Genomic DNA, 11,633 nt, shown 5'->3' with positions numbered 1-11,633 from the left:
TTGATCAATTCTCAAAAATACTACCTTCGCCTGGGAATAAAAGGCTGTGAGAGAATTCTCTGGAACCAACGCACGGTGCATCTTTTGGCATAATTTTTATCCTGTTATAACGCACGAACCATTTTTCTATAATAATGAAGGGGCTATTGTTTTTTGCGGTATGTCACGAAAATTGCCCCCAAAATTATAAAATATTACCCCCAATGCCACCTATAAGTGATACTAGCAAAACAGTCCGTGTGTTGCAACGGGAGAAATAAAAAATATCATAATCTTCAATTGCCATGACCACATTTTGCTGCATCACCAAGATACACTGGCTCTCTCATTTTCCTGAAATTATAAAAAAATGAAAAATCATGAACAATTTTTTAAACTCTTGCACATAACTGAAATCATGAACATTTTTCAAATTCGCGAACATTTATACATATTTTCAAACATTTCTTAAATCATGAACATTTTATATTATTTCAATTTTAAACTGTGAACATTTTTTAATATATTTTAGTTTAATAGCGAACATTTATAGAATCACCGATTTTTTTTGGAAATTTTTTGGTGAAACAATTTTTGGAATTCACGAATATTTTTCCGATTCAAGGAAGGAACATTTTTCAAAAATGCATGATCATTTTTTGAGTGTGCAAACGTTTTATGAATCAATAAACTATTTTATATGTCATGAACAGTTTTCAAATTTTTAGGATAGTTTTCAATTCATGAACATTTTTTGAATTGAGGAATTCTATTCAATTTCATTAAAATTTCTAATACACATTTTTTTATTTCCCAACATTTTTGTTTCAAAATTAGGAATGTTTTTGGAATATGCAAACATTTTTTTAAAATCACGAATATTTTTAATTGCTGCATCGGTATCACTATAAAAAAATTACATGTACCCGGAGTATCACCGTGTACGCCAAGTGCAAAAACGCGGGTTCTCGGCTTACAACAACGTAAACCGAGTAGCGAGCAGAAACGCACTCACATGTTATGTGTTATCTTACCGCTATCTTTGCAAAATCATCATTAAGTAATCCATATCTGATCATTTAGGATCATTTATGCCATTGTATTTGTATTTGTGGATTAATGTATCATAACAGTCATACATGGTTCCATCATTAATCAAGTTATTCTTGATCATGTTTTTGAATCTTGGATTGCTTGCAAATCTGGCAATTAATTTATCACTCAAACAACTTCGAAAGTAGCAATAGAATAGTGGAAGTACTCAAAAGTACGAAGTGTCATTCTTGAAAAAACATACGCTCTCATCAAGAAAACCTTCCTACCAATCTCCCTCCAAAGACCTAGGTCATACCAGTACTTCTCCTCTAGAATATGATCCACATTAACATGATCACTACATTTATTTATTTTTGTATCCGTTGCAACGCACGGACCCTTTTACTAGTAGATCACCAAATAAAAGAAGGGAACAGAGGCAAATGTTTTTTTTACTGCTTTCGGGGTTTACAGCTGATGAAGGTAATGTAAATATCTAGAGGGGTCCGCTATTCACCAGAAAATCTCTCGGTCCTTCCTTTTTCGTTCTCAGGGAGAGGCGGCAAAGAGAGAGAAAGGGGAGCAGCCGCCGCTTCTTCCACCGGCCCATCCCCCGCCGGTCGCAGCCGCATACCCTAGGCCTGGTTCTTGAGGTCGGGCTGCGCATCAATGACAATCAGGTGCAGCTAGACGACGCCCGCTCATCCCTTCTCTCATACTTGCAGGGAGTACCTCCTGCGGCAAGCCACGGGAGCCAGCATCGTCCGTGCCCCGCCGACGAGATCTAGAATCCCTTAGATTTCTCCGTCCTTGGTTGGGTTGTGCCAAGGTTCCGGCGTGGCCTAGCTGCTAGTTAAGTTGTGGGCTGATCTCACCATGAAGCTACTGTCCCACTCCTTCACAAAAGGCAGTAAATAGGTAATCCTTACCTCTCTAATTTTTTTCTGCAATTTAATTTAGTTGTCACTGCAAAAAATTTAAAAAATGAAAAAAAATACATTGGAGAGTTTTGTTGGTTGATCTAATGATTTAATCAATGCATGGTTTGTGAGACTGCCATACTTATAGGAATGTGAGTATTTTAGACGGTTGAGAATTAAGGATATGGGATGTACCACGACCCTAAGTTCGAGCACACTACCTGTGAAAGAAATCTTTATGAGTGATGCACCACAATCTACAAAGATGTGTGTTCCATTTCATTGTTTCTTTATCATTTAGCCAATGTCACCGCTTGGTCGGCAACATGTTGAAGTTGTTCTCGATGCTAAAAACTTGCAACATGCTGAATTTCGCACCCTTGATAAAATGGGTTGCAAATTTAGCTGGGCAGCCCCCCTCCTCTGCTTTGGTGCTCACTGATGCAACAAAGTGATCAGCTTACAACAACACCACCAGCAAATTTTGCTTCGCAGAAGAATGAAAAGGTTCAGCCGAAAGAACATTATGTATGCAATACAGTTAGCAGAGAGTGCAAAACTGATCTTGATCTTGCTTCCTTCATTGAATGCCAACAGGTCTCCTGTACTAAAGAGATTCCAGGGAGAGAAAAAGGACACTGATGGTTTACCGACTGCCAGCGAAGCCACAAAAAGGCTAATATAAATTTCTTTTGAGAGATTCTACTTTTGCACCACTTCTTTCTGTGATACAGTCTCTGGAGAATCATAAGAATATTGTTAGGAAAAAATACAAGCACCTCAGACTAAAGTACATACACAACCGAGGTCATTTTTTCTAGCAGATTCTTGTACTCCTTTTAGTTGTTGTACCGAAGTTGTGTCAATTAATTTGGATCGGAGGGATACCAAAATTTATAACCGAGATCAGCATCTCCTGAAACGCAGCGAGCCATCGAGCTTACTGAATTTTTTCTATTCTCAGACAGAGGAAAGAACCTTTTTCTGGTATGCATCGAGTCCCCATATCTTCTTTCTTCTTTGGAAAACGGCAAGTTATAAATAATGAAGCATCAAAGGGATAGAAAAATACACTGAGCATACATCCGACCTGTGCATAACTAAAATGCACACAGCCAACACTAACACACACACAACACAAGGATCACGCCGGCAAATAGCAAAGCCATAAAAAGACCAACACTATAATAACACAGCACAAGTAGATAACAGAACTTGAATAATCTTGTAGCCAAGTTTACACAAGTACATAACATGGCCATAAAACACTTGTAATGAAGCATCAAAGTTGAACATTACACATACATAGTAGTAGGGCGGACGAGAAGTACATAATAACACAGCACAAGTACACAACCGAACGGTGCCACACAACCTTTCTTTATCCTACAAGCCAACCTTTGCTTCTTTCTTTCTGCATTCACTTGACACTCTACCACAGCCTGCTGCAACCGCGTCGCATCTTCCCCGCAAAGACGTCACCATCGCTCGATCATGGTTCTTTCGAAATGAAGCTGGAAGGGAAAACAAAATTCTTTCAGCAAAAGGCCACAATCCCATCAGCTGTTCTTAAAACCAAAATTCTTTTAAAGACAAGGTCATACATGGAACAAGGTCTAGTGCAGAAACTGAATCAGCCATGTTTGTCCTCCTCTGAATTAAAAGTTTAAAGCAAGGACTGTACGAAAAAATAGTACGTGGGATCCAGAGAAAACTTTTTAATTTTCAACGATAAAAGTTTCTGCCACCTGTTGGAATGAGCTGCTAGGTGAAAAATATCCTATCCATCAGAGGCGAAGACAGGGGGGTGCGAGCAGGGATCAGACACCCCCCATCGTCTCGCCCCCCCTGTGAATGTTCGCTAGGTATTCGTATACTGGCAGCATAAATATATCGTATGTAGACATAGCTGACGTACTATTTTATTTAGAGTTAAACGACCCAATACTCCAGCCCAAGGGCCCAACACACAGAATCGCTAGTTACCCACGCATCAGGAAAATAGCGTACGTGCAGCCGTCCATCGAGAGTCAGTTTCGTTCCTAATGTTTTTCGTGGCTTCGTGCGCCCATGCTGGAGCCGTGCAAATTCATTCTGTGCTTCTAATCCAGCGATTGAATCATGGCTCCTTCATCAACCGATTTTGGCACAACTTAAGGTAGGCTACTGGTATTATCGTAATACAACAAACTCCCAGTAGTTTTTTAAGATCAGAGACACATACAGTGAACTAGTTCAACTACATATAAAATTAGGTTGATCAACCTATTAGATGTGGTAAGATTACAATTTAGAATTGAAATCGCGCTCTCTGTTCAAAGTTTCAAAGGTTGAAGTATGAAGAGGAGGAATATAACGAAAGTAGATTTATTTTTAAGAGGAAGGCTTCCAGCTCAAATATTCAGATACCCAAAATAAAAATCCACCTGATGTACTCTTTGAGTTAAATTTAAACTAATAGAGATGTAGAATTTTGTACTGTTAAATATTAGTTGCCAATGCTTTTGTATCAAACTATCAATGCTACTTTTGAAACGAAATTCATGTATTGGCTCTCTTGAATATATTATCTTTCTCGCCCCCCTCATGTCCGAATCCTGGCTCCGCCCCTGCTATCCATACCCCCTCATTCAGCGTTGTAGCCCCCAGCCAATGTGTTTAGGAAACAATGATCTTCACAGGTACCCTTTTGATGGAGTATGAATTAAGAAAGCAAGGAAAGATGCAAAGCCAGCAGTTGTGACAAAAGAAACACACTGCACAAGTGTACTGCGTTAGAGTTGTTTCACATACCATCTGATGATCATACGCTTTGCACTGGCTTCTTCATCAGTGCTCCATGGCCGTTGGAGCACAAGCAAGTTCGGCGGTGAGGATGAAGATTGACACACCAGCTTCCCTTAGGTGACGAACATCGCCATTCATGAGCCTCAACAGGTTTCTGGAGACCAGGAGGCCCAAGCCCTCCTCTGACTGCTGCGGCTCGTCCTCCTCAAACATCTGCGCCATTAGCTCTGCAGGGACTCCTAATCCCTGGTGCTTGATCCTGAAAACACACAGAGACAAAAATAACCATCACTAAGCATTCCCACAAGAAGACTTCGAAACTTCCTTTTCAGAAATTAACAGGCATATTGCACGACCGATGTACCTAAGTTCAAGGTCAATAAGGTGAAGATTCTCTCCGATGCTGTTCTTTGTCGCCTTGGCTGAAATCTCGACAGAACTTCCAACAGGAGAGAACTTCACTGAAATAGATAGGAAGTCAGAAAGGATCTGCTGGAGTCGAACACCATCTCCATACACTAGTTGCTTCATAAATCTCTCTGGCAGGTTGCAAGAGACTCTGATGCCTTTTCCCTGGCAGGCTATCAGTACTTGGCTTACAGCAGCCACCACCACATCTTGCAACACAAATTCAGCCATCTCCAAATCCAAGCAACTAGATCTGTGACCACAAATGACAGAAAGCAATTAAGTTATTTTTAGAAGATGATAACAGTGAACTATTATGCAGATAATACCTCTGAAATATAAAAGTAAGCTTGAGCAGTAAGTGAAACCATATATACTGGCTAAATTTTCCGGAAGCAGTAGAAATATAATAACAGCAGTTAGTTCAACAAGTTGTGTAAATGTAACCATGTTTGTTTGTTGTTCCATTTTAATCACATAAGTAGGCATGAAAGCAGGTGAAATTAGAACAACGAACAACGACATCAACGTACGAGGTCCGCAAACTGACAAAAAACAGGTACAGCCATAAGTAAACATGAGAACGTAATAGAACAATTCAGAAGATTTGGCAAGAAGAATACTTTTCCATGATGTTATGTTGATCCAAGTCGGCAAGTATCTTGTTTAGCTGGTGATGACAATTATCTGCAACATGGATCTGCCTCATCTGTTCTTCATTCAAATCTGTGTTCTTTAGTGCTTTTCTGGAGTAAAGCATGCCTGAGAGAGGGTTGTTGATTGCATGTCTCATGTAGGAGAAAGCTTTCAGCCTTTTTAGTGACTTCTGCTCCGAGGCTTGCTGCACCTGCAGTGCTTGTTGCAGCTCATGACTAGGAATATGAATAAAACAGAATACCCCAGTGATGAGACCACCCTCATTTTGCCTTCTGTTCACTGACAGAAGACACTCAGTGTACTTCCCGCTTCGGTCGAAGAAGCCAAATGGAGCCTTTTCCGTTTCTTCGCCGGCTAACGCGCTGTTGATAACAACACAAAGGCTTACAAATGCATCTTTGTTCTTCAAAAGGCAGGAGGCATTTCTACTGTCAAACACTTCACCGAGAAGCATCTTATCGAGCACTTCCTCTCTGTGCCACCCAGTCAGCTTGGTCATTGCAGCATTCCACTCACAACACCATCCAGATTCATCAGCACCAAATATAGGAGGAATGAGTGGGTTTGGGTTGTGAATGATCGCCATGTAGTCTCCCTCAACCCGAGTAAACTTGTCCATCACCAACTTATGGACAGTCATATCTTGGGCTACAAAGCACACCCCAACAACATCATCATGAAGGTCCCGGCTGGCACAAGCATTCACAACCAAGATAACAGGGCCATCATCTCTCTTTGGACCATGAGTCTTTACCTCAAATCGAACTTCTTTCTCTTCTTTGCCTGTTTGATTAGCGGAATATTTATTAGAGACCCATGAACGATCAATATTACTAAGTTATCAATCGCAAATTGTGTAAGCAGTTGACGCAATAACCAGTTAGCTAGGTTCAACACACAAATTATCAACAAATGAAGATAACACAAAGTTTCTGACTAAGGAGGAAGGTAAAGTAGGCGTGGAGGTAAATAGATAGAGAAAAGAAATATAATAAATTTACTCACCCTGCAAAGCTAGATACAGCATCCTCTGGACAACTGATACAGAAGATTCCTCCACAAGGGTAAGTATGTGCCTTCCTATAGCATCATCAACTCTTAGCCCAGTCAATTCTGCCGCTTTCTGATTCCACCCATTGACCAATCCATTGCCATCTACTGCCAAGATTGGAACAGTTGCTGTTTCCATTAGACGAACCATTTCACTGGTCACTGCCTGCAATTCAGCAAGCCCATCAAGCTTTAGATCACCAATCTGTTCATCTAAACTAGCTTTTCCGGTTGGCTTGACGACACCATCCACCGCCCCTCGAAGTATAAGTTGCAATGAATGAATAGCATCCATCTCAGAATCAGTCCAAGCCAAGCTCTTCATCTTGACAACTTCAAGGAATGCCTTGAAAGACAACCTGGGGTGCATCCTTCTGCTGTCATCCATGTCCGATGGATCATTCTTTGCACCTCCCCATCTGATTTCTTTAGCTGTAGGTGACCTGAACCAAAAAAGAATATCACTGGAATTGATCTTAGCCACTGCCATCCCACAAACCGTATCACCAAGAGCAGAGGCTCCTGGGTAGCCAGCATCATGGAGGCTCTCAGTACTCAGGCCAGTGGAGTCCATGTGAACTTCCGACAGCCACAAGGCAAGATCGCGTATCTGAGACTCGGTTGGTGCAGTACCCAGACGCCATACTTTGCCCCCATACAAAAGAGCAGCACCGTCACATTTGATTAGGTCCATGATATTGGGTGCCCCTGATACTATAGTCAGGGGAGAGGCTTCCTTGAACAGCATGTCAGAGAGAATTGTTTGCATCCTCAGTATGCTTTTTTCACGTAACTGTTTCTGTACTTCAAACTCCTTGTTGACATGGACAGCAAACACCTGTGCTAAGAACTCACAAGCATAGCGCAGCGGAAAAGGGACATATCTAGGGCTCTCATGGTGGCAAACAATAAGGCCCCATAGTATCTTCTTCTTCTGCTGCTGTGCTGGTTGTTCAGACCCGACCTCGTCATCCTCTTCATTCTCATTAACCACAACAGCCATGACAAGGGATGCAATTGAGTTCATGTTCTCCATATACTGAAGGTGACAGCTGTGTGCTGCCCTGAGTGCTGAACCACACAAGCTAATATCAAAGGGGAGTGCCTCATCTTCAATGACCTTTATGGGTCTTGCGCGGACATCGCAGATCAGCCGCACTTTGTTCTTCATGAAAAGAAACCTGGCTGCTTGAGGGATATCAGTGGCTGGATAGTGCAGGCCCAGATAAGGCTCAAGGCCAGGCTTTGTGATCTCGGCGAAGACCTCGCCATGGTTATCTTCATGAAACTTGTAAGCCATAACCCTATCATACCCTGTAAGGTCAAAGACTTCCTTGACCACAGTATTGCATAGCAGCTCCATGCTTCCACCTGGCAGTGCCTGGATCTTGGAGATTGCCTTGGCAGCAAGCTTGTAAGACTGCAAGGCCCCAGCAGCAGTGGCAGGAAATTCTGTGGGGTTTACAGGCTCAAAGTCTACCACCAAACATCCGGTTGCTCGGTGAACAATGGCATAGAAAGGCTTGCCTGAGGTCTTGCACTGAACCAGGATAGGATTCAGCAAAGAAACATCAGCAAACCCTAGTGCCTTGTGCAGAGCCGCGGCACCCTGGTCAGTGAACAGAGACCGTACATTTGTGCCGATGTCAAGCCTTGGGGGATCGTCGACACTGGGCACTGCATGGCTGACAGTTGTAAGCATTTCTGGCGCGTTCTCACTGAACGCGATGACATTGAAGCTCTTCTCATCAAGGGCCAACAAGCAACCAAACGACTGGATCATCTTCCCTCTCTGAATGTGCTGCAAGTAGGCTATGACCTTCTCTGACCGCCCTTCCTGCAGCACAGTTGGAGTGTCCCGCTGGGCTTCGACCAGCTTGGAGTAGTCGAAGGAGTCACTAGATTCTTCAAACTCAGCATTGAGTTCAGCATCAAGGGTTGTTTGTGCCAACACCCTTTCCTGGGTGCTCTGGCGGTTCCTGCTGGACGAACTGGAAGCAGCCCTTGAGGAAGACATCTGCTGCCTCGAGTACTTGAACCGCTCTCAGCAGCGGTGTCTCCTGTGTGTCACTCCTGCTGGACATAGATAAATGAGAAGCGGCAAACACTAATTAGTAGTAAAATATAAAAGTATGGTAAACCATTAACGGCTTGCAAAAAAAAAACACAGAGACGATCATAATGGCTAAATATATTTGCTTGGTGCTACTAAAGATGTGTTTCTTTTCCTGGTTTAAGAAGCGTGAACAAATTTGACAGAGACTAGAAGAATAAAGATCCATAAAGTACAAAATCTCCTGCAAACCCAAAAAGCTTGTAAAGAGACTTCCCATGCTAACCATAGGGAAGTCAAATTTGTATATCTTCAATGGTGCAACTTATCCTATTCATCACTTGAATATTTTCAAAGCGATCAGTCGGCTGTGATTTTAGCTGGGTCGGGTTCACTCTTCTCAACATTACTGTAACCAGATGGTCCTTTTTCCAAACAAAATATATGGCTTAATAAAAAGTACTCCCTCTGTAAACTTTTATAAGATGTTTTAGGCCACTACTTTAGTGGCCTAAAATTTCTTATAAAAGTTTATAGAGGGAGTAGAATAACAGTTGGAACAATTTCTTATACAGGAGTCAATTATCTTATCTGGAGAAAAAGAATGTGGCCATAGTATTGGGAAGGTTAGTTCTGGCCTTTCTGTTGTGTACTTGTATTATTTCTCTTGATTGATGCAGAGGAGGCCGGGGTTATCCCCTTTTCGAAAGAAAAAACTTGTATTATTTCTCTTTTCCTTTTCTTGCGAAGAGTGTACTTGTATTATTTCAACAAATACAGAATACCCCCATGCCAAAATTGGGAAGGAAAAAACTCTAGCAAGGCACGGCCAACACTTACAGGTACTTCCAGTAAATATGCCTTCCCGGATCATGGTTCTATTTCATATGTATTCCTCGTAGAGGTGTGGATTTTGAGTTTTCGCGTACCAAAGCTCCTGGTTTTCTAGCTAGTACATCATAGTGCAAGACTGAAAGCTTAAAAGGTTTCAGAAAAGGCAACTAACCTACAGCTACAAGAGAACAGGAAGAAGCTAAATGATGAATCGAATCGAACAACAAAAAATCAGCACGCTACTATCATCGAGATATCTATCACCGCAAACAACCAAGCAAAGCAGATTACAAGGGGCCTCCGTCTCAGCAAAGCGATCTCCGGGATCAATGAACCGCTCGGCGATTCTGTCATTCCGGCGACACTGACATGGCACATGGGAAGTCTGTAAATGGGACGAACGCCAGCACCATAACACCTCTATCGCTCCCAAATCAGCCGAGCAGAGAGATGCTCTGCTTTCACTAGTCAACCAGAAAGGGGATTCTGATTCTGAATCCCCACACTTACATACTACAGAACAGGAACGTCACTCTCTCAGCCTTCGCCACGAATTCATGCTGTGTAGTAGTATGATGCTAGGCCCTGACCACCGGGAACAGAGCAGGAACGTCGCCCTCTAGCTTCCCAGGATCAAAGGGGGGAGGAAAATACCTTCTGAACTGGTATCACCATCACACATCCAAAGTCAACAGGGAAGAAAACCTTTCCGGCATCACTATGATACATCAAAGCTCCAAGCCTCCAAGCATACATACACGCAGGCGGAAGGAGGAAGGAGAGGAGAGGAGAGGAGAGGGTACCTGCTGCCCGGCGCCGGCGGCAATGGAGAGGTGAGGTAACGGGGCCGTGGTGGAGGGGAGGAGGGGAGTAGTGGAGTGAGCAGGGAGTGAGGCCCGTGGGTGGTGGACGCGAAGCAAATAAATACTGGAAGTGGCGGCGTGGCGTGGCGCGCCGACCCTTGCTCCGCGCCGCGCCGCGCCCATGACCGGCGCGGATGGGAGGGCGATGGGAGCTGTCGACGCTTAATTGGCCGCAGCCTTTCCATGTCGACTTGATTAACCTAATAACTTCACCTGCTTCCCATCGGGGGTTAACCCGTTGTGGAACTGCACGATATCGTTGCCCTTTCCTCAACGAGCTGCTCGATCTGTGATTTTTCTTCCTTTTTAAAACCGTTCTGCTATTCCGCCCTCCCCACACACACTTCCTTTTCGCGAATGCGCAAATGACTTGAGTATCATTGTATTTTGTTCATCTCATTTATATCACACAAATCATATTATAAGTCACGTACAAACTGACATGTCAAAACTGAAAGACGCTAGTCTTTGCATAAAGAAACAACAACCAAAAAGTAAAATTATAATCAAGACCGAAAGATCCTCTAAACTTGACACCAACGCCTGTCACCTGTCTCTCAAACGACCACAATAACCACCAAAGAAAAAAAAACGACAGATCACCTTCACACCCGAGCTCGAAGCGGCTCCGTCACCGATATGCACCTTTACGGACCTTCAAGGATGAAACAATTACTGTTGAAAGAATCAGGCCGGGGCAACACCCCGAACACGCCATCAAACTCCGGGTCCCCGAAACAGACACATTATTTGTCTAGTCCGGACTCGTCCACAGACAGAGAGATGGTGCCGCCCGCCATCAACCCTTTCCCCTAAACGTTCGTCTTTGTTTTTTTCCTTAAGTCAGCAACACTTAAAATAATAGCATATCAAATATTTGATGAGTGAAAATATTCAAATGAGGTAGTAGTTCTAATTTTAAAACAATTCGATCAAGTTTTGAGATAAAATAGTTCAAACTTGAATTCAACTCACACATATGTTTCAGTTGTCCCCTTTAACCATTCACAAATGCTCAATTAATTTGAGCTGCTCATGAGTTGCTCG

At 42.8% G+C, this 11,633-nt stretch overlaps 1 protein-coding gene and 1 long non-coding RNA gene across 3 annotated transcripts; one reads left to right on the top strand and one right to left on the bottom strand.

The window, feature by feature from the left end:
• Window positions 1-1,533: 1,533 nt before the first annotated feature.
• On the top strand, window positions 1,534-2,827 carry LOC123087070 (uncharacterized). The gene is made up of 3 exons (XR_006441222.1): window positions 1,534-1,667; window positions 1,740-2,441; window positions 2,532-2,827. It is a non-coding gene; the product is annotated as an uncharacterized lncRNA (long non-coding RNA).
• A 309-nt stretch (window positions 2,828-3,136) lies between these two features.
• LOC100873141 (phytochrome A type 3) lies at window positions 3,137-10,792 on the bottom strand. 2 transcript variants are annotated; one of them, XM_044508969.1, is made up of 6 exons: window positions 10,527-10,792; window positions 6,792-8,912; window positions 5,753-6,569; window positions 5,086-5,382; window positions 4,728-4,980; window positions 3,137-3,448 (listed from the first exon to the last, which is right to left on the bottom strand). In XM_044508969.1, exons 2-5 carry the CDS (start codon window positions 8,851-8,853, stop codon window positions 4,764-4,766), a joined length of 3,393 nt encoding a protein of 1,130 aa, XP_044364904.1. In that variant the 5' UTR covers window positions 8,854-8,912; window positions 10,527-10,792; the 3' UTR covers window positions 3,137-3,448; window positions 4,728-4,763. The 2 variants fall into 2 exon arrangements, with proteins under 2 accessions (XP_044364904.1, XP_044364905.1); XM_044508970.1 differs by having other exon boundaries at window positions 6,792-8,909; window positions 10,527-10,768.
• Between the last annotated feature and the right edge of the window lie 841 nt (window positions 10,793-11,633).

The sequence above is a fragment of the Triticum aestivum genome, chromosome 4A, assembly GCF_018294505.1.
Source record: "Triticum aestivum cultivar Chinese Spring chromosome 4A, IWGSC CS RefSeq v2.1, whole genome shotgun sequence".
Classification (NCBI taxonomy): domain Eukaryota; kingdom Viridiplantae; phylum Streptophyta; class Magnoliopsida; order Poales; family Poaceae; genus Triticum; species Triticum aestivum.
The sequence above is the reverse complement of the archived record's forward strand: the minus strand, read 5'-3'. Positions and strand labels throughout refer to the sequence as shown.